Genomic DNA, 22605 nt, shown 5'->3' with positions numbered 1-22605 from the left:
CACTTTGCTCAGTGCCCCCTAATCAAAGCTGGCAGTTCTAGAGATGAGTGTGTGTATTTATACAAAGTTAAGACCCCAATTATTAATAGTTTCCTAAGCTTTTTTATTTCTCCTAACACCATAGGTAGGTACTTTTCCATCTTATTCACTATTCTTCCAGACCTGACTTTAAGCATTCTTTTGTACAGATGGACTACAAATTATGTAACGCATTTGCTATTGTTGGATGTTCAAGTTGGTTTGAAAAAGTGTTTTTTGCCAATTTAATCAACTGTTGGGAGAGCATATGTACCCAGAGATCTTTGCTTCTCTGAGTATTTCATTAGGATAAAATCCTAAGAGTGAAGTTATTAAGTCCAAGTATATAAACATTTTAAGGCTTCTGCTATAAAATTGCCAAATTTCCCTTCAGAAAGAGGGAATTACAAATATTTACTGAGCAACTACTATGTGTCAGGAATTGGGGATTTGAAGCCAAGAAACTCAGAGCCAGTCCCCATCCTCAGGGCGCTTCCTGCCTGAGGAAAGGGGTGGAGACACAGGTTAACCACTAAGTAAAAATGTGCTGTGGTCAGCGCTGTGAAATCAGGGTAGATTTGTCCTTCTGTGTCTGGTTTACTTCACTTAGCATAATATCCTCCAAGTTCATCCATGTTGTAGAGAATGTCAGGAAATTTCCTTCTTCCTTTACCTTTGAGTAATACACTACTTAGATCAGAAATCTAAAATAGTCAAAACCGATAGAGGCAGAGAGTAGAATGGTGGTTACTAGGGGAGTTGAGGGAGGGGAGATGGGACATGGTTTCATTTATGCATGATGAATAAATCCTAGCGGTGGGTGAAGAAGACAGTCAGCAGATGGATGTCTCTACTATACAGCAGAGTCCCTGTGGTTCTCAGTACCGTGTTCTATGCTTAAAAATTTGTTAACCTTACTTGGAAGTTCCTATCACCCACACGCACAGAGAGGGAGGGAAGAAACTTTTACAGGTGATGGTTGTGTTACTGGCATGTTTATGGTGATGGTGTCATGGGTGTATGCTTCAGACTCATCAGGATGTATACATTAAAAATGTACCAGTTTTTTGGTATGTCAATCATACTTCAATTTGAAAAATAAATTTTTTTAAAAAGCAAGATAGAGCTGGGAGTTGGCCTAGTAGAGGTGGTGGTGTTTGTCAAGGCAGTCTTCCCTGAGGAGGTGATGGTGGGTTAAGCGCTGATGAATGAGCAGGAGAGCATGGTGGAGAGGAGGTAGGGCCTAGTTATGCAGGACCCTGGAGGACCTGATGGGACACTTGAACTTGGTCCTAAGAACATAGGTATGTACTTTCAGCAGTGGGGAGATCCTCTTAGGCCAGTAGTGATGCCTCTGGAGTGACGTCCTTGGTGCCAGGTGAGGTCCTGACCACGGGATGCAAACCCTGCTCTCTTCCCCACCGCAGGGCTCAAGATGACGGGTGCGGAGTGTGTGGAGGGCATGGCCGCAGGCCTGTACCAAGAGGTCTTTGCCGCTGTGGTCTCTCTCATCAACAGGTAATGGCAGCTTTTTTTCAGGTACAAAGTCGGCCTCTTTTCAGGTGCATGAATGAGCCCCAACCATGAGGGGTTGAGCAGAGTAGGGTTTTGTTGAGCTGGAGAGGGAGTTTTTGAACCAGGGAGTTTCTGAGTTTTGCTGAGTTTACATTCCACCTCGGCTGCCCATGGGCTGTGTGACTTTGGTAAATCAGTTCACCTCTCTGACCCCCTTTTCTGCATCTGTAAGCTAGCTCTGTCCCCCAGGGTCATTGCAAGGATTAAAAGAAGTCAGTAAGAAGTAAATGAAAAAGAAATAATGTACGTATACAACTCTTCCTAATCGTGATCATAAAACACCACAGGTGCCGGAAGCCTCTGTCTTCTGTCATGATGCGTGGTGCTATGAGCCCCTAGGAGTCTTCAGGCTGTCCCAGTGGGGCTGACCCAGAGCCCAGGCAAGGGCTCGTATCCCTCCTCCCTGAAAGCAGGACGCGTAATTAGGCCTCTGACACCCCGTAAGGGGTGAGGCCAGTGTGTAGCAGCAGCGTGGCTGGGGTTCTCTGCAGGTGCGGAATCAGCTCCCTCTCTCACTGCTGGAGTGATTACCCTCTGAGACCACAGACAAATTCTCTAGAAACTAAGGGGACCACGTGTGCTCAGGAAGAAGCATTTATTGGGGTGGCTTGCAACCCGCCGGTGGAGGGAGCTGCTGGGTGATGGGTTCTCGGAGCCCGCATCCATAAAGTGGGCATGCTCATGGTAATGCTGCCTGCCACCTTTACAAGCACCGAGCAGGCACCTGGCTTTCTGAACATCTTAACTTGCACATGCGTCTGTGGGGGGGCCAATGAGATGGAAAACGTCGGCAAATAATGGTGAAGAGGGCCCTGCAGAATATAGAGCTGGTCCTGCCAATAATAATAGAAAACACTTTCGCATTCAGAGCAGTGGGTGTTTTATCACATCTGACCCTTCCTGTGGCCTTCTGAGTTCAGCTACATCATTAACCCTTTCATGGCTGACGTTCAGAGAGGTCAGGCCACTCTCCAGAGGCACACAGCCCTTCTGTGGCTGAGCGAGGATTGGAGCCCACATGTGACTCTCTCCAGGGTCTCTTAACTCCTGAATTTTGATGTGGAATCATCCCTTCTCGTCTGCTCTGATAGATTTGTCAAGAGGATTCAAGGAGGTGATGTCTTGAGGGAATTTGGTAAACTGAGAAACTGAACAGAATGGTTTTTGTATTGCAGTGTGTCACTAAGAAAGAAAAGGAGGCTCTTGTTGTAACTTTACAGCTGGTTTGCAAGTCATTTCTCCACTCTGGGCTTGGGAGAGAGAACAGGTTTACTGAAGGCCTGCAGAAACCTTGGGAGGCACTTTTCATACTTTAACTCCTTCTCTTCTTACCGCAGCTCTTGGGATCATCCTACTCATCCCTATTACCTTTTAACAGTTGGGGGAGCCCATGCTCAGAGAGGTTAAATAACTTTCCCAAAGTCGCACAGCTTTTAAGTGGTGAGATTTGCCGGATCCCCAGATCTGCCCAGCGTACGGCCTGTTTCTCTGTCTCTGTGATGGGGAAGGGGGAGGCTTAGACCAGCGGGGCTCTGAGATTCCATGTCCTCTGAGGGGCTCTCTCCTTTCTCCCCAGATCCTTCTCCTCCCAGCACCTCTCCATGGCCTCCATCATGGTGGTGGACTCTCCAGGCTTTCAAAACCCCCGGCACCAGGGCAAAGACAGGGCCGCCAGCTTCGAGGAGCTGTGCCACAATTACATCCACGAGCGCTTGCAGCTGCTTTTCTACCAGCGGACCTTTGTCTCAACGCTGGAGCGATTCCGGGAGGTATGGCCAGGCTGGAGCGGGGCCTTTGCCAGGGCTCAGCAGAAGGTGTGAGGGTGGACAGGGAGGGGCATCCGTTCCTCCAGTAGGTTTTGGCTTCATCTTGTCTGGTCCACCAGTGAGTAAAACCCTAACTCCAGGCCTGGCTCCCCAGGCTTCTGCTGCTCCCATCTCTCATGTAGCCCAGTCTCCACCCACGGCCCCTGTGCCTTACGATCCAGAACGTGGGACTCCCCAGGCCTTACTCTTACAGCTGCCCCTTGTTTGGGGTGACTGTTCCTTCTCCCACTTCATCCAAGCTGAATCCTCCTCAAGCGGTTTGCATCTTCCCCACGGAAAGTCGTTCACACCCTGTGCTAGGTGGAAATCGTGGGTTTGCACACCCTTTGGATCATGATGTGGGAATACCTAGCGAAGCTGGAGATGCAGCTCCCCTTCTAGGTGGCACCCAGGCAACTCCATGTGTGTGTGAGTGTGAGCCAGCACACAGGAACAGGCACATTCCTGCCTGCCCTGCCTTAGGTACAGCTTAAACAGTGTTTCGGTTGAACTGTAACATTCACACCTACAAGTGCCTGAACCAGAAGTGTGCAGCTCAGTGAACTAGTCCAGCTGAGCACACTTGTGCAGCCACCACCCAGGGGAAAGGAGGACATTGCCAGCACCCCAGATGCCCCCCTCGCTTCTCCCTCCTTCCTCCCCAAAGGGGACCCCTTTGGCTCCAGCAAGTGCTGGGCAAAATAGGAGAAATGACCATATTGTTTACCGGTTGGATAAAGGTTATTGAAATTCTCATCATTTCTTTGGTTGGAGCCCACCCAGCAATAAGATGAAAACATCGACATGGATAAATCTTAAACAAATGACGTTGATGAGACCTGGGATCTGACTCTAACTCTGTCACTTATTGGCTATGTGGACTTAGAAGAATTACTCACCCTCTCTGATCCTCAGTTTCTTCAAATGTGAAATAGAAATAGCAGTGTTGCTGTATCAGTTACCATTCGCTGCAATAATACTGCATAATAGACTAGCCCAAAACGTAGTGGCTTAAAACGTAATCTTTTGTTATTGCTCACAGGTCTCTGGGTTGCCTGAGTAGCTCTTCTGGCCTTGGCTGGGAGAGTGCTTGTGTCTGTGGTCACAGGCAGTCTGGGTAGGTGGCTGTTGGTCTTGGCTGGCTCCCCTGTGTGTCTTGGGGACAGCTGGCCATGAGCTGACCCAGGCAGATCCTTGGCTAGGATGACTCATCGTGCTCCAGGAATATCCTCTCCTCCAGCAGGTTAGCTTAGGCTGTTCTCATGGCGCTGGGCAGAGTTCCAAGAGAGCGAGAAGTGTACAGGGCTCCTTGGGACCTCGACTTGGAACTGGCAGAGTCACTTCTGCTGATTCCAGCTGGTTGTAGCAAGTCCAGGGCTGAGCCCTGACACAGCAGGTGAAGGGGTGGGGAACTGGTGTCCACTTCTCGATGGGAGAAACTGCCAGACCTGTGCGAAGAGCCTGGATACAGGGAAGAGGAGGGATTGGGGGGGTTATTTTTATAATCATTTTTACTATGCTGTCTAAAGGCGCTATTTTGAGCATTTGATGAAGTGGGTTCAAAATGCCTAATCTGTTTTAGGCATTCCATATATAGTAGCAGCTATCATATTTTTCCCGTAACACTTCACTTATTTCTGATGACCAGAATAAAAACATGTTCTCCATTTAAAAACGAAAGTGCACAGAAGTGTCAAGAAGCAGAAAACACAATCTTCTTCAGCCCCACCCCGTGGAGGGAGCCACAGTTACACACTGTCTGTGTTTAATACCAGTCACTTTCCCATATATTGTCTTCTCTGCAGGTTTGCAATCCACATGTATGTACGATTTTATTGTCTGCTTTTTCCTCATAGCATTATGTTATTCATATCCTCCACTTAGTAATGATGCATTTCGCTGATTATGCCTGATTCTGTCTCGGCTCTCCTGTGGACATCTGGGTGATTTCCACACTTACGCTGTTATAAACAACACTGTGATGAACATCTCTGAGCACAGCATTATCCGGACACTTCTGATTACTTTTCTATGGCAACTGTTACTATCCATAGCTATATTTGCTCCCTCCAGCCCCCAGTGCCCAGTCCAGGACTTGTGAGGTTCTCAGTAAATATTAGAAAAGTTTGGACTGAATTGTCAGTTCCTGACAAAGCTCTCACCATAATTGCTGACAGGGCCATGGGATGAGCAGTATTAGGATGCTGGTCTACTGCCTTTCTTCTCATACAAAGGCTAAGGGGTGATGATAGCAACAAATAAACAAAGATCCCGATTAAAAATGGATAAAGGAGTTTAATAGATATTTCTCTAAAAGATATACTAATGGCCAATAAACACATGAAAAGATGTCCAGCATCACTAGTTTGGGGAGATACAAATGAAAACCACATTGAGATAGCATTTCACGCCTACTAGACTGAAAAAACAACAAGTAACAAGTGTTGGGAGGATGTAAAGAAATTGGAACCCTTGTGCACTGCTGGGAATATGGAGGGTACAACCGCTGTGGAAAACAGTATGATATTTTCTCTAAAAGTCAAAAGTAAAACTACCATTTGATCCGGCATTTCCAGTTCTGGGTAGCTACCTCAAAGAATTGAAAACAGAGTGTTGGAGAAATATTTGTACACTCAACATTCATAGCTGTATTATTAACAATAGCAAAAAGGTGGAAGCAACCCAAGTGTCCATCAGTGGATGAATGGATAAACAAATGTGATATATTCATACAGAGAGCTATGATTCAACCAGAAAAAAAGAAGGAAATTCTGACACATGCTATGACATGGATGAACCTCGAGACTATTATGCTAAGTGCAATTAGTTAGTCACAAAAGGACTAATGCTGTGTGACTCCACTCATATGAGATGCTTAGAGTAGTCAAATTCGTAGAGACAGAAGTGGGGAGGGAAACTGGGGAGTTAGTGTTTAATGGGTGCAGTGTCAGTTTTGCAAGATGAAAGAAGTTTTGGAGATGGATGGTGGTGATGGTTACATGACAATGTGAGTGTACTTTACGCCAGTGTGCTGGACACTGAAAGATGATTAAAATGGTACATTCATTTCACTTCTCTTTCCTCCTCCAGAAGTTTCCTTCTCATCAACTCATGGAAGGAACTAACATTGAACTTCTATGACTTTCTAGGAGAACGTTCCTATGTCATTTGATCTCCCGGAGCCATCACCAGGGGCCACAGTGGACCTTGTGGATCAGAGTCCCTCACAGGTAACACGGGGCCCAGGAAACCAAGCCTCTCAGATGCCACACGGCCTTTTCACTTAAATGCTAGCAGATTTGAGCCTTTGAGCTACAAGATCTCAATGCTCTCTGAACCTGGAAGTACCCAGGGATTGTTAAAGACACAGATGCCTGGGACCCACGCCCAGATTCTACTTTGGTGATCTGGGGGTGTGGCCTAGACAATGAATATTTAAATCCCCTTGAGCTAAGCATACCTGCTCCTCTTTACTTCTGAGTCTGCTTCTGAGAATGCTCTCTGGCCTGGGAGCCTGTGGTATGAGGCAAGGGGTGTTCAGGGCCAGTGCCTGGTTGCCTCCAGCCACTCTCACCTGGAAGAATCAGGTGTTCAGACGAAGGTGCTGTGCCCAGCAGAGACTGGGACAGTAGGAGCCCAGGGGGAGGAATGGAGAATGGGGACAGGGCTGGGGCCAGGCCCCCTGACCTTCCTTGGAGACAGGTAAGCTTTAGTTTGGGGGATTCCAAGTCTTTACCTTACTTTCCCCATCCCTAGAACCCACTTTGCTGACCCCAGATTTGCCTCTGTGCTCGACCCTCCCACAGAACTGTCCTGGACTGTTTCACTGGACTTTCGTTTCCCCCTTCACATCTTAGTGTGAAAATGCTTGGGCTGTGGATCGTGCCTGGCTCCAGTCCAATCTCAGTGACCTTGTGCATGCCACTTCACCTCTCCAAGCTTCAGTGTTCTCATCAGCAGAATGGGAGCAGTAGCATCCTTGGGGTGTTGTGCACATCTGTGAGGTCTGGCATGTAGAGCACCTGCAGGGTGCTCGGTACACAACAGATGTCCTGCAGGTCACGTTTCTCCTGCGTTTTCACACCTCCGTCTCTTCCCTGGTCTGTGGTCAGCCAGGCTTAGGGTCCAAGGCTTCTCTTGGCTCACAGGGGGCTGCACCCGCTCTTGCAAAGCTCCCTTGTCCGTGAGTCCTGCTGGCCACTCACCTGCTCCTGCTTCTTGCTGCCACCTCCCAGGCTGGTTCCCTGGGCCTGTCGTGCTTCCCCACCTGGGTGGGGCAGGCCTGAAGGGACGACCCAGGCAGTGCGAGGAGGAAAGGACCATGGTGTCCCCGGGACCCCTGGGCAGTGGCCAGAAATGGCTACCTTTTCAGGATGGGCTAACTGTGGATTTCAACCCCAGTAAATAAGACCAAGGTGAAGACTCAGGATACCTGGGGTCCAGGTCCCCTGCTGCCCCTATACCTCTCCATGTGACCCTGGATGTGTCCCTTCCCCTCTCTGGACCCTCTCAGTGGGGTGTGGGCTAATATTCCTGAATTAGGGTGACCAACTGTCCTGGTTTGCTGGGGAGTCTGCCTGCTTTGGCACTGAAATCCTCATGTCCTGGGAAGCCCCTTGTCGCGGGCACGCTGGAACAGTTGGTCACCATACACATCACATTTCTTCCTTAACCACTTGGCACCATTTTCAGTTGTGTCAGCTCATCGTGGGCCCTGCAGACACCTGGGCCTCTCTGTTTCCCGTATACAAAACTGTGGGGTTGCCTGGAGGGTCTCTGATGCTGGTGCCAGATGAAAATTCCATGTCTGTGCCACTGACCCAAGTTCACCTTCTCTAAAACATTCTTTGGGCACTTTTTCCCCTCCTCAAGATTTTAGTTTAAAAGCATACAAAGACTTCTATGAGGAAGTGATGTGGATGGAATTAATCCTTTCTGGTTTGGCTGTGTATAAATAAAGACCAGCTGCCTGTGTGGATCCAGAAATGTGTAGTTTACAAAGTGCTTGCCCTTTTTAAATGCTCACGACAGCCCTCAGAGGAAGGTAGTGCCAGTCTCCATTTTGCATAAGAGGAAAAATGAGGCTTAGAGAGGTGCAGTAAGTTGCCCAAGGTCACACAGGAAAGGAAGACAGAGATGGCATCCAGACCTCTTGGAATCAAGAGATTGTTAGTTTTGTGGCTTGAACACTGAGAGTCTAGGGGTGAGCTGGAGTGTGGATCCAGGCCAGCATGTCTGAGTCATGGTGTCTGGGACACACATCCCTGACCCCCATAGGTGGGAAGAGAAACCCAGGACTGGCCTATGTCAGGGGATCAGGACCCCTCAGTGTGTCGTGGGTCTCTCCAGGTCCGCTTACTGGCTGGAGGAGGTGCTGAGGACGCCAGGGGCCTTTTCTGGGTCCTAGATGAGGAGGTCCGGGTGGAGGGCTCCAGTGACGGCGTGGTGCTCGAGCGCCTCCGGGCGGCCTTTGAGAAGAAAGAAGCAGGAGCCGAAGGTGAGGGGGCGATGGGGGGTGGTGCCAAGTCCAGCCTGGGAGTTGGAATCTGTCTTTGTCAAAGCCCTGACAAGGCCTGCACAGTGGGATGGGGCGGGGGTCTGAGTGCAGGAACGTCTGTGTATGCTGGTATGTTCTTTTGTTCATGTCTGTGTTCATTCATGTATCTGACAAGTGTACTGAGCACCTACTGTTCGCTGGGTACCATCCTTTTCAGCAGTGAACAGCCTGATGTGCCTGTGTTCTTGCTTGTGGGGGCGATGGACCAGCTAACACATGAGCCTCTGTGTGTCCGGTGAGCCTGCAGTGACAGACTGCAGCGCTCAGTGGTGGGCGTCAGGCAGACCTCATTTCTCTGGGAGCCCGGGGCTCTTGGGGAGAGGCATGCAGGTAAACCTGACGAGAACAGGGAGCACGGTGCCCGACAAGGTAGGAGATGTCTGGGCTCAGGCCTCGCAGAAAGCATTGGTCTTAACCCTGGAGCAGTGAGGAGCCAGGCAGGATCTCAGCAGCAGAAGGTGTGGTCAGATTCATGTTCTAGAAAGCTTACCCAGACTGCAGGCTGGAGACACGATAGGAAGACGGCCAGACGACCTCTCCTCTCTGTTTCCTGTGAGGCCTGCCAGTGCCAGTCCTGAATACCCGAGCAGGATGCTGCCAGGCTCTCTTCCCAGGGGAGGGATTCTGTTACATCCCTTGTCCCAGACCCACTGAGGTAGACACCCTAACTCAGACACTTTGGTATTAAAAAAACCCTTTTGCCTCTAGGGCTTTCTGATTAGCTCTGAGTTAATGAGAACGTTCAGTCAAGCAGAACACAGAGGGCTTTCTGGTGAACCCAGCGCACACTCTCTTACCTCTCACCTAAGGTGCATTGGCTGAGTGTGGGCCCAGCAGGGGGCTGGGGCAGCCCTCCTAGAGCTCAGGCCCAGTGGACAGTCAGGTGACAGGCATTTGCAGTGCAGCGATAGAGGGTAACTGTTGGGGGCAGAGGGGTGCGGAGAAGCCCCTACCCCAGTCTGGGGTGGCCAGGTTCCTGGGGGAGGTAATGGCGCTGAAGCCTGGACAGAAACGTGCTAGGTGAGGCTCCCTCTTACAGACAATTTCAAAGGGCTCCCAAAGGCAAAAGCTGCCCGTGAAATGCTTGAGTGAACAAAACTATGGTGCAGAACCATTCCCGGGAGAGAGGGGAGAATGAGAGGACGGAGCAGACTTATAACCCAGGAGCTGTTTTCTAGGACGGTTCCTGGGAATTGTGGCACCATTGTACACTGGGCCACCACCTGGCATAGAGGCAGATCTGGAGCCGACAGATCTGGGTCCTCATCCTGGCTCTGTCTCTATGTGCTGGGCAACTTTAGGTAAGCCGTCCCATCTTTCCAGACCTCAGTGTCACTCTCAAGAAACCAGCTAGTGATGCTCACATCACAGACCAGAGTGAGGGCTGAATGACAGAGGCTGATCCCGGCTTAGCAGCTGTGAACACCCTTTCTTCTCTTTTGCCTTGGGCTTCTCCCCGAGTGCTCCTGGGGTCTTCATCCAGAGCCAGCTCTGTGTAGCTGCTGGACATACCAGTCAGTGGGCACAGTCCCCGCCAGTGCAGGGAGGCAGCCTCGCAGACAGACTCTTGCAGCGTTGCAGGGGCATCGCAGTCTGTGCCAGGGCCGTGTGTCTGCTCTCTTGCCTTGCTCGTCTCTCAGTGGAAGGGCAGGGACTGCATGGCTCCGAAGGGCCTGTGGGACGCAGTAGGTATAGTGATACTTCACTTACCCAGAAGAGTGCCCTTCTGGTAACTGCAGTTACCCAGAACATGGAGGAGATCCAGGAGGTAAGCACAGAGGATTTCCAGCCAGCCAAACAGGTGGCAGAATCCATGCCCCTTCCTCATTGGAACCTGCAGACTCTCGGACTGCATATATTTTGTGCAGCATTCCAAGGACTGCAGGTTCTTCATTGTTGAGCTCACTGCAGTGGAGAGGTAGCCAATTAAGGGAGGGAATCTTGATCCTAATATGTGTTGGTCCATTGACGAAAGCAGGATGGGAAAGTGTAGAAAAATCATTCAGAGTGGATGCAGAAACAAACAATACTACAGCTCCTGATGGTAATTGGTCTGGAGCCATCACTCAGCCTGAGAGCATCACTACAATTAGAGTGATAGGAGGAATGGTCAGGAACCCATCCATCCAGCTATTCACTCCACAAGCACTTCTGGACTCCACTCATGTGCCAGCCGTGATGCTGGGCCCTGGGGATATGGAGGGAAAGCTTTTGTGATCCCAGGACATCAGCAAAAGGTTAAATGCAGGAAGCGGCAGACACCCACCACTGCTGACCAAGTGACCGCTGTGGCTCTGTACCAAGAGACGTTGGACTCATCATCTCCTTCACACCTTGTGTCGCCCTGGGGGAACTTTATTATTTAATCCATAATCTACAGACGAGGAGACGAGGCTCAGAGATGTTAGTGGTTGGCCCCTGTCCCCACAGTAGTAAGTGGTCAAGTCAGGATTTGAACCAGGTCTTCTCTGACTCCAAGCCCATCTGTTTCTCCCGCTCTGTCTTTTGGAACCAAGTGTCCACCAGCATCTCCCAAGAATACGCCGTGTGTTTATTTGGTAGCTGGTATTCAATACATGTTTTAAAAATATTTAATAACTGTGTACTTATTTCCATGAGTATTAGGAAATAAATATAGCTGCCACACCAAACCTGCAGTATGATTCTGCATAAATGGATTTACCTGTAAAAATGGGAGTCTGTTGAAAGAAAACGTTAAGTAACTAACATCCAGGTGATACACGGCTGTGGCAGAAATCACGAAGGGTGCATGCAGTGCTGACAGGTGTCCTGGATTTAAGAAAGCAATGAGGAATAGAGCCCATGTTGGTGGTAGAGCACATAAATGCCTGAAGCAGGAGGAGTGTGGGTGCCCAGAAGTGCTGGCTTCAGCTGTCTGGAAACATTAAAACAGAAAGAGCATGTTCTCGGGGATGCCGAGAGATGACAGAATGTCCCTGCCAGGCCCCACACTCACACCCCATGTCTGCTTTCAGGGACCTCTGCCCTTCGGACCTGCGAGCAGCCTCTCCAGTGCGAGATTGCCCATCAGCTGGGACGTGACCCCGTGCGCTACGACCTCACGGGCTGGCTCCACAGGGCCAAGCCCAACCTGTCGGCCCTGGACGCCCACCAGGTGCTACAGCAGTCCAGAAGGTGAGCCCGGCCAGGGCTGGGATGGGCCGGGTGCACTCAAGGTGCTAGGGCCATGAAGTCACAACCACCAGTGAGGGAGTGCCGGTGCAGGAACCCCTCCCTAACGACACAAAGAACTCGAATAGTCGTGTACAGTGTCTCTCTGGGGCCAGCCGCAGAGAAAAGCCGGCCTTCTGAGGAGGTGGAACGAAAGTTGGAAAGCTGTGGCTTTGTATTTTAGCTTCTGGCTTTTCATTAAGTGACTGAGAGATGATGTGACTCAAGGGACTTATATGGACATCCTCGAACTAGGGGGTCGTAAAACAGAAGTGATAACATTTTGCAGCATTAAAAAATGGCTCACTGCGTGTTTTTGACTGCTCGTCTCAGAAGTGCTGGTAGAGGGCTGGCAGTGATCACTGCTTTCAATTCAGAGAGCTATTGGGAAATGGTTGTTGGGTGTGTGTGGCTAAGACCACAACATCTACTGACCACCTGTTACGTACCTGGCATCAAGGTAAACGTTTTATAAGCATCTTTTAAATCCTCACAATAACACTGTGTCCTTAGACCTATTTAACCGACAAGGAAACTGAGGCCCTGGGAGGTAAAGTGGTTCACCAGTGATCACATAGTGGGAATAAAAAAGCAGTAGCAGGGTTAGGGTACAGTTTGGGTCTAAGTGATCCTTGGAGACATTCTCAGGGCATCATGGTCAGAGCTGATTGGGAACCCTGTATCCAGATGCTCTCAAGGGCACACAGCTCCTAAAGAGAGAGCAAGTCGGGGGATGGGGCGGAAGGAAGGTTAAGAGCACAGTGTGGGGAGCCAGGGGACCTGAGTCAAGTCCCTTGTTGCCTGGGTGACTGTGGGCGGGCACTTTCCCTCCTCTGGGCTTCTTGCTTCATCTACCTTAACATGAGGTTTTTGTTGGATGAGGCCATAGCGCACAGCCCTGGAATCAGGCGATTGTTTGTATTCTGCTTTTGCCTTTTTCAACCTGCATGACCTGGGCCTCAGTTTCACAACCTGAGAAGAGGGGATGAGACTGCCAAGCTTACCTGTGTGATGTCAGGCTTTGGTGATGTAATGTAGTGGATGGCTTATTAAGGAGCCTGGTTCATAGCCGGCCTTTAGCACACGTCTTGTGGTCTTGTAAATTCCCCTTCTGTTCTCAGGTCCCGTGGCTCAGGCTGGGTGAGGGGTGTAAGGTTAGGAAAAGGCAGGCAAACCTGGGTTGATCAGATGGCCTGGTGAGCAGGGGACATTCTGGGAAGAAGGAGCAGCGTGTGCACAGGGGTGAAAGAGTGCAGCTGGTCTGGAGGTAAATCCCTACAGGATGTCTTGCAGGCCGGAGAGCTAAGCGTGGGTGATTTTGAGAGCGAACAGTGGTTTTTCTTAGCATGCGGTTCTGCAGCCAGGATTCCCGATTCACCAGGACTGCTCGTGTAGCATTCTGGTTCCTGGTAGTCTCGCTGGGGAGGACTTCTGCCCAATAAAACTTTTGCTTTATATGTAGGGAGTGGATTGCTAAAGAGGACATGTGACTGCTGAAGGCCACACAGTAAATTTCAGACTGGAGGTCAGGTCTCCCAACCGCAGATGGGGCAATCCTCACGCAGGGCTCAAGGCTGTGGGCACAGCCTCGTCTCCCTGGACCAGGGAGTGGTGCACACATTCTTCCCTCTCAGAGCTCCTGAGGGCTCCCCCAGCCCCCTCCCCAGATTTTTATTTCAACGTGAGTATATTCAAGCCATTATTAGTCAGTATGCCCTGCCATGCATTTAACCACTTTAAATGCCTTTGGTGCATCTGGGAAAGACTCATTTCTTTAATAGTCTGGATTGTAGGGTTAGTCATAGAGGCAGATGGATAACGTGTCTTGAGGGCCAAGTCCAGGGTAGTGCCTGGACTCGTAGGCAGCAATGGAAGACACCTTCCCCTGGATGGGATGGGGCTGGTGCGACTGGAGAGGCGCAAGGCCTTCTCTGGGTCCCAGCTTCATCCTAGGGCGCTGTTGGATCTTCCTGGTGCTCCAGCTGTCTGTCTGACCTGTCCGTTGTTCATTCTTGCACGGAACAGAATGAGCACCTGCTGTGTACTGGACCTGGTCTAGGGATAACCAAGATGATTTTGCCCGCTAAGAAAGGGCAGGCTTGGTAGAATTCCTGCAGGTACATAAGTGACAGGAGTATCCAGTAGAAGAAAAGATGCTTTGAGGTCAGGGGAGGGAAGAGAGGTGTGGAGGAAGGGGCTGGCATTTGTCACCAAGTGAAGGCTCATCTTTGCAGAAGGGACTGTGGACAGAGGAGTGGGCACCTGGGATGTGATTCGAGGGAGATAGGGGTTTAGGAAGCAGATTTGCAGGAGGCTTGGGGGACCCATTCCCTCCACCTTGTGAGTCCCTTAAAACCCCACCCCTCTCTCTTTCTTCTTCTACCTGCCAGGGAGGAGCTGAGGGATCTGTTCCAGTCCCGGGCCAAGCTGTCCTCTGTGTGCCGGGCTGTGGCCGGCCTAGAGGGCACCTCCCAGCAGGCCCAGCAGAGGAGCTGCATGGTGAGAAGGACATTTGCTAGCAGCTTTGCAGCGGTGAAGAGGAAAGCCCCGTGCTGCCAGATCAAGCTCCAGATGGTGAGTAGATGCCCTGTCCCCATGGAGTCCAGAGCTCACTGCCTTCCTCTGGGATGGGTTATCCATCCACATCATCTCCGAGCTCCCCAGGGAGCCAGAAGGGGCAGGTACCCCCTACACTCCACTGAGGAAGAAACTGAGGCTCAGGGCCTCAAAGAAGCTTGGAGGAAAGTGATCCATCCAACTCTAAGGCCAAAGCCTCAGCTTCTTGATTTAACTTGAGCAGCTTCAGAAAGTTGATAAGAACCACAGTTGCCCTCTTGATGGAGGTGACAAGTTTCACAGTCAGACCAGTGCTGCCTGCCTCCCTCATGTCTTGCAGGCCTGTGTGTTCACCTTTAGGCTCTCCTTAGGGGAAGGCTAAGGACTCAGCACTGGCTGTAAATAGGTTGCCTGTAACAAGTGAGAACACCTGGATTGGTCAGTGGTCAGTTGAGCTCAGAAGGATGGGACATGGGAAGGATGGGTTTTAGAAAACAACTCACAGGGTGTTGCACTGGAAAAGTCCTCAGACCAGGTCCTAGGCTCTAGTCCCCTCTTTGGCTAATAGTCTGGGTGGCCTGGGGCTACTTGCTTGCCCTCTCCTTGTCCCAGTTTCTCCATATGTTATAAGGGGCATCATAAAGATCCTTTATTTCTCATGAGTACAAATCAGGCCATGGATAGGAGATTCTTGGTGTAGGACATAGGGCCCCAAAGATGGCCAGGCCAGGCTGAATGTGTGTTTGGGGAATGTCCGGACCCCTGTCTGTCTCACCCTGAGACAGCTGACCCTGACCCTGTCTCCTCTTGATCCTAGGATGCATTGATCAGCATGATCAGACGGTCTCAATTACACTTCATCCACTGCCTGGTGCCGAGCCCAGCAGTGGAGAGCAGGGCCGGGCAGGCGTCTCTGACTCCACCGCAGCCTGGTGGAGACAAGCCCGGGGCAGGCGGGTCCCTGCCTTTAGACATCTCAGCACTGCGGGTGCAGCTTGCGGGGTCCTACATCCTGGAGGCACTACGTCTGCATAGGACAGGTAAGAGGCAGCTGACTTCTAGGACAGGCTCACTGACCAGTGGCAGCCAAGGGTCAGGAGCATCACTGAGCTTTACATGGGCCCAGAGCTTTCTATGTGGTGTCCTGTTGAAACTTCACAGCAGCCCTATGAGGGAGAAGCTATGATTACCCATTTTACAGGTGAGGAAACTGAGGCTCAGAGAGGAGAAGGGACTTGCTTAGGGTCACATAGCTGGAACTTGGCAAAGCCTCGATTTGGACTGAGGTCTCTTTGAGTTCAAAGCCCATCTGATTTTCTGAATTAGTCGTGCAGTCCTGGAAGGCTAGGGGTGTGTCTTAATCATCTTACTTGCAACAACTAACATCTCAGAAGCATCTACCTTGGGATAGAGTGGAATTTCCACAGTGAGAAATATTTTGGTCTTCAAGATGCTCAGCCTGGTTTGGGAGATCCGTGTACTCTCAGATAGGCGATGATAGTACAGTGTGAAAAGGGCACGTGTCATGGGGGGAAGTAGGAGGTACTGGCTGCCCAGAGAAAGCAGCTCTGTGCTCTCAGTCAGGAGACTGGGAGAACCTCCTGGAGGAGATGACATCTTAGTTGAGTCTTGGAACAAAGCAAGCAGCTCACCTTGGGTGGTTGGGGGAGAGGGAACGCTAGGCAGAGTGAGCACCAGATGCAAAGGCAAGGAGGCATGGAGGAACATGGGTGTTCAGGGAATCTGGCTCAGAGTGGGCTGGGGAATTGTGGGAGAGGAGGCGGGGAGATCCACCAGGGAAGGCTGTGAGTGGCCTAGGTCTAGCTGAGGAGATGCTGGAGCAAGAGTGGGATGAAGGATATTTAATCAAAGGGATGAAGTGTTAGGCCTGTAGTTTAGAAAGCAAACCTAACCCAGGGTTTCCCCATCAGCTCGTATTGAGTTGAATTTGATCTGAAATTTTCTCATTCTTTTCTGCCTCTGAGACCCCAGAGGCCTCCCCATGGATTCCCCTCCCTGACAGCTAGAAACAGCTCGGGCGAAGCCAGAGTGTTGGATGGCTGGGGCTGACAGGGAGTCTAGGTGGGGACCCATTTGTTTGATGTTTCTATGGCCACTGACTCCCTAGCTTGTGGTCACTGCCCCCATTTCCTCCCTCCGTGTTAATGTGGAGCCCTGGGCATGAGATACTGGACCGAGAAGCTGGGAGCAGCTGGAAGCAAAGATGAGACCCTTGCTCCCCTAAGCATCGCATTGATTTCCCCTCCTGTCTGCAACTGCGGGTTCAGGAAGACAGATAATGTTATGGCGGAAGAGCAGGATGGTCACAGCCCGTGGCTGATCGATTCCACCTGGCTGGCAGGAGGCACTGGGCCTTTGCAGGGACCCTGGCCCAGCAGTCAGAGCCCCTGGTGGACGCTTGGGTCAGCGTGTTCCTCCTCTGGCTTCAGGTCCTGCCTGCAGTGTCTGCCCTCTGCATGCTCAGTGCCGCACCAGAAGGAGTTATTATGTAAAGCATTGAGTCTCTGGTAGAACTTCCCAATTTCTGCCTCCCAGACCTGGTTCATCTCCTCATTTTTTTGTGCTCTGAGTCTCTTCTGTCTCTCTCACACCATATAAAAAATATTCACACACATAGATACATACGTGTGTATCAAATATTTTGGGTTTGACATCGATGTATATGTAATGTGTATATGTAACAGGCAGACCTCGTTTCATTGTGCTTCCCGCTGTACCTGCACTGACTACAGATCAAAGGTTTGTTGTAACCCTGTCTATTGGCAAGTCTGCTGGCGTTATTTTTCCCTGCAGCATTTTGCTCACTTTGTGTCTTTGTGTCACATTTTGGTAATTCTTGCAAAATTTCAAACCCTCCACCAGCAAAAATTTAGAACTCGCTGAGGGCTTAGCTGATGCTTAGTTTTTATTTTTAGTAATAAAGTATTTTTAAGTTAAGATATGTGCATTATTTTTGTAGACATAATGCTATTGCATAAACAGACTACAGTATGGCGTCAAGATAACTTTTGTATGCACTGGGAAACCACAGAATTTTTGTGACGCTTTATTGCAATATTTGATTTACTGCAGTGGTCTGGAACTGAACCCGCGATGTCTCTGAGGAGGTCTGTCTGCAGACACATACACATGCATGCATGACGCACCCACACACGTGCTGCTTTGAGGATGCTGACGACGTGCTGGGCGCTGTGTGTGTACACACACTAATTGATGTTCTCACAAAGCCCTCAGCGCCTGGCAGAGAGTAAATGCTCATTAAATGTTATGTCTAGGACGGCCTGGTGGGCACAGCTGAGACTCTGGGCTTGGCTGTCGCCCACGCCGCGGGCCCCTAGATCGTGCCTCCCTCTCCTCTCCTACAATAGCTCAGATCTCGAGGACTGTTGAGTGGGTTGCTGAACGAGTAAGGAATCACAGTTAGGAAAGTGCCTGGACATCAGAAAGCATTCGTGTTAGCCTCTTTACCATAATCATCATTGTATCTAAGCCTCGTTTTGACCGTATGACAAGAGATCTTATTTTTCTCATCTGACAAGTGGAGACCTTGAATCTCAAAGAAATGAGATCATTTGTCGCTGGTCAAGGGGTTAATCAGGGCAGAAATGGGATGTGAACCCAGGTAAGTCTGACTCAAAGGGCAGGCCTGAAACCTCCCAGCCTCATGTCTCTGTGTGGTCAGCATGTTCTTTGAACATGGCCTGAAACCCTCTTCTCCCAGGAAGGCTTCCTGAATTTGCCACATGCACCCACCGTGACTCTTTTTTAGGGTTTATGCATTTGGCTTACTGTGAAGTGAAGTCTCAAAATGAAGTGAGATTTCACCAGACCTTCTCCCATCCAGCCCCTTGAGGGGTCATTTTGAGACAACTAAGGCTCTACCATGCCCCTTGTACCCAGGATGAAGTCCAAACCTCGAGGTCTGAATTTGAGTTCAAGTTCCTTGGGGACCCAGTCCTGCTTATCTTTGACCTTGTTGTTGGCTTCTCTCCACTTAATTAGTTATTGTTGCTATCTGGCTTTGAATCCCAGCTGGGAGAGTTATGATCCACGTCACTTTGGGCTAGGTGATGTGAACTCTTTGAGCCTTAGTTTCCACATCTGTACAATGGGTGTAATAATTACAGGCCCCAGAGTGTCTAGAACACAAAGAGGTTGTTATCCTAGTGTCTTGGATGCATCAAAGCCTCGTAAATGTTGGCTGTTGCTGTGACTGGATCAAACCTTGTATCTTCCCGCTCTGGCTCCTTCTGCCTGGACTTCCCTTCCACACCGGATCCTCTGGCAAGCTCTCATAGCCCCTTCAAAGGCCAGCTTGAGTGTCACCTTCTCTTGGTAGCTTTTCAGATGCCTCTTCCCAGTTTCCAGATAGAAGGGTGCAGCTCTGTCCATCCCACACGTTAGATTGAAAAGAACCCTTGAATTCTATCCGATGCAGCATTTCCCACGTGCTGCTAGGGGAGGGTAAAACTAGACCAAAGAAATTTTCTTTCATGGTCCAGCAGGTTTGGAAATCTCTGGGGTAAGCAGAGGTAATCGGGGCATCTTCCCTGCGGAGGTTTAGCGCCTTTGACTCCCGTGCTGACATACATTGCGACCTTCCGAGAGGCTGATGAGAGTGCAGCCTTTTCTCTTTCCGTGGAGCCTTCTATAGGGTTCATGTTCTTGGGAACGCATTTGGGAAATGCTGATTGAACCCAGTCTCCCAAATTTGCAAATGAGGAAACTGAGGCCCCCAAAGTGGTTCCACATGGCAATTGGAGTGAGGAGCCAGGCTGGGAGCGGGCTCCGGTGCCCCTGTGCTCCTCACCGAGTCTGTGCTCTGCTCCTGCTGCTTCCCACCCCAGGCTACGCTGACCACATGGGGCTCACCCAGTTCCGCCGAAGATTCCAGGTGCTGGACCCTCTACTCATGAAGAAGCTCCTGTCGGCCCCCGAGGGCATAAACGAGAGGAAGGTATGTGGGGCTGGGTGAGGGGGCGGAGGCCGCTGTGCTTCTGTTCCTGCTGGGGTCCCAGAGCCAGCCTTGGGGGCAAAGAGGGTGGCCTGAGGTTTGACCCAGACCCCAGTGCACCCTCTGTGGTGTCACGTAGGACACTGGCCATCCTGTAGGGGTCCTTCTGGAACCCTGCATGGGGAAGTGCGGGTAAAGAATTAGAGCCGTGAGAAGGGCAAGTCCCTGCTAGAAGGGCTCCTAGCAAGAGGGGGAGTCGTCATTGCCAGAGGGAGTTCCACTCAGCATCAGTGCCCTGAGTTAGTCTATGAAAAGAAGGCTTTGCAGCCCAAATGTTTGGAAAGTATTTCAGACTAGAGCCCTGTCTTAAAGAATTATAGTGAACACTCCCCCTCAGGGCCTTTGCACCAGCTGTCTCCTCTGCCTGGAGCACTTTTCTCACCAGTCTTTGCCTGGCCAGTGTCGTCTTGCTCAGATGTTACTCTCTATCACATCAGTTTGTTTTGATGTTTGCGTAGCACTTACCCTTACCTGAAGTTCTGTGGGTCACCTGTGTGTTTTCTGGCTCATAGCAAGTTCTCAGTAATTTTTCTGTGGGTGAATGAGTGAATGAACGAATACACATACCTAACCCTGCATGTCTGTCCTGGTGTGTCTCCTTTCTCCAGCTTTGCTGTGAACTCCTGGAGCTGGAAGTCTTCACCCCTAGTGCCAAACCCTCAGTACGTGTTTCTGTTGAGAACAGCCACCGGCTGATCAATGATGACAGAGCTCTTAGGAACTGGCAGAGTCCTAGTGCATCTTGACAACAGCCCTGCCAGACAAGAGCTATTATATCTCCTTATAAGAGGAAGCAGAGTCTCATAGAGATAAATTGATTCCCTTGAGGCCACACAGTCAAGCATTCGTGGGTTTTGTCCTTGAACCCAAGTTTCTTGATTCCAGGGACGGCCTGAGAAAACATGGGCTCAAGTCAAACAGACCTGCAGTTGATGCCCAGCTGGGGCTGTGTGAACTTAAATGAGTTACTGCATCCTTCTGCCTCAGTTTCCTCATCTGTAAAATGGGAACAACACCACCATCAACCTTAGTGGGGTATTTGGAGGATTAGATGTAATAGTATAGTTGGTGTGCCTGACACAGGGCCTAGTAAGGGCTCATTGTGTGTGAATTTCTGTCATCAGCATCTTTCAAGGCCAGAGTGATGGCAGCCAAGCCACACAGACTCTGTATTCACAACTGGGTTGAAACTCCACCTCCGAGTGAGTGCATCTACGCGTGCCTGAGATCACAGCACTGGAGACCTCAGTCAGTGAGTCATGAGGCAAGAAAAGTGAACAGTCACAATTCTTAAGTCCTCTCTTGGCTCTGTTGTGGAGCAGGGGCCAGGGCACAGGCTCCCTCCTGCAGACAAGGCAGCATTTCTCTGTGGCCTTGCGAACTCATCACGGGGAGGGGACCTCAGACCCAGCTGGTGTGGTTCAGGGCTGTCCCCTCCCTGGATGGCAACCCATTTTGGAAACCATGAAACTCTACCTGGCCTGGTGCCACCAGCCACTCTGTACCAATCTTTGGGGTTCCTTATCCTTGATCTCCCCCAAATTTGATCTCCATTCAAAGCATCTGGAATGGAACCACGGAAAGGGTCTCGGGCTGCTCTGCAGTTGAAAGCAGCACAGAACTGGGTCGTCAGGGAGCTGGCTGTGCAGGCAGTGGGGGCAGCATATGGAGGCGGTTCTATTCTGGACGACTGCAGTTCCCTTTCGTAGCCAAACCGAAGCCACCTCCATGCACGCGCCGGGGGCCTCGGAAAGTGGAAAGTTACAAGCGAAATGGACTTGGTTGGGAGTGTTCACTTCTTTTTTTATTTGCTCACAAATTTCATTTGCTGCAGTGTAGGATTTTGGTAGCAACAAAAGGAAACGCCATCCTGCCTCTTACAAAAAAGCTGATAAATATTCATTTGCCAGGCAACATGATACGCCATGAATTATACATGAACACGTGCTTGGGTGGGCAAACTGTCAGCCTCTGTGTGCAAAGCATTTAAGACCTCAGGATTTAATAAGACAGGTTTGACAGCCAGAAAAAGTCAATATTGTCATTAGACACTAGACGGCAGCAGAGGGAATTCATTGTCAGGGTGTAAAGTGGGCCTCGGGGCGTCCCCCGTGTGCCTCACATGCGGTGCTGAAACAAGACACTTTTCCAATGAAGTACTCTCATTTGCTGGGTCCCTGCTGGATATTTTGTGCTCCTGAAACAAAAATAGCATATGCCTTTTACCTCCTGTGCACAAACTCTCATCACAGAATATCAGGCCTCATGTGGAAAGGTTACAGACTTTCAGTCTGGAACAGCCCTCAGTAGATAAAGCCTTTCTGATATGGGAGTTGTCCCCATTTTACAGCAGAGGCAACTGAGGCCATCATCACCTAGCCAGGCGGTGGGGTAGTGGTAGAGCTGGAATTTGAACTAGGCTCTCAAATTCCTTACATAGGCCTTTGTACTATTTGTTGTGATAACATACACATAAAGTTTATCATCTTAACTGTTTTTAAGTATGCATTTTAGTGGCACTCATACTGTTGTGCAGCCATCACCACCATCCATCTCCAGAACACTTTCCATTTTCTAAAACTGAAACCATACCCATGAAACACTAACTCCCCCTTCCTGCCTCCCAACCAGCTCTTGGCAGCCACCATACTGCTTCCTGTCTCTATGAATTTGACTATTTTAGGCTCCTTGTATAAGAGGAATCATTACAAGATTCGTCCTTCAGAGACTGGCTCATTGCACTTAGTCCGATGTCCTCAGGGTTCACCCAGGTTGTAGCATGTGTCAGAGTTTCCTTCCTTTTAAGGCTGAATGATAACTCTGTTGTATTTATATACAGCATTTTGCTTATCCATCCTCTGTCAGTG

At 50.1% G+C, this 22605-nt stretch overlaps 1 protein-coding gene across 1 annotated transcript in view; it reads left to right on the top strand.

Moving 5' to 3' along the window:
* Window positions 1-22605, top strand: part of MYO18B (myosin XVIIIB) — a 203042-nt gene that overhangs the window by 47433 nt on the left and 133004 nt on the right. The window contains exons 13-20 of the mRNA XM_072952829.1: window positions 1446-1536; window positions 3170-3362; window positions 6548-6628; window positions 8748-8895; window positions 11952-12111; window positions 14538-14721; window positions 15521-15743; window positions 19572-19681. Coding sequence (XP_072808930.1) covers window positions 1446-1536; window positions 3170-3362; window positions 6548-6628; window positions 8748-8895; window positions 11952-12111; window positions 14538-14721; window positions 15521-15743; window positions 19572-19681 — 1190 coding nt within the window. The remainder of the gene's footprint in view (window positions 1-1445; window positions 1537-3169; window positions 3363-6547; window positions 6629-8747; window positions 8896-11951; window positions 12112-14537; window positions 14722-15520; window positions 15744-19571; window positions 19682-22605) is intronic.

Source organism: Vicugna pacos, chromosome 32 (genome assembly GCF_048564905.1).
Source record: "Vicugna pacos chromosome 32, VicPac4, whole genome shotgun sequence".
Classification (NCBI taxonomy): Eukaryota; Metazoa; Chordata; class Mammalia; order Artiodactyla; family Camelidae; genus Vicugna; species Vicugna pacos.
This window is presented reverse-complemented; position numbering and strand designations above follow the sequence as displayed.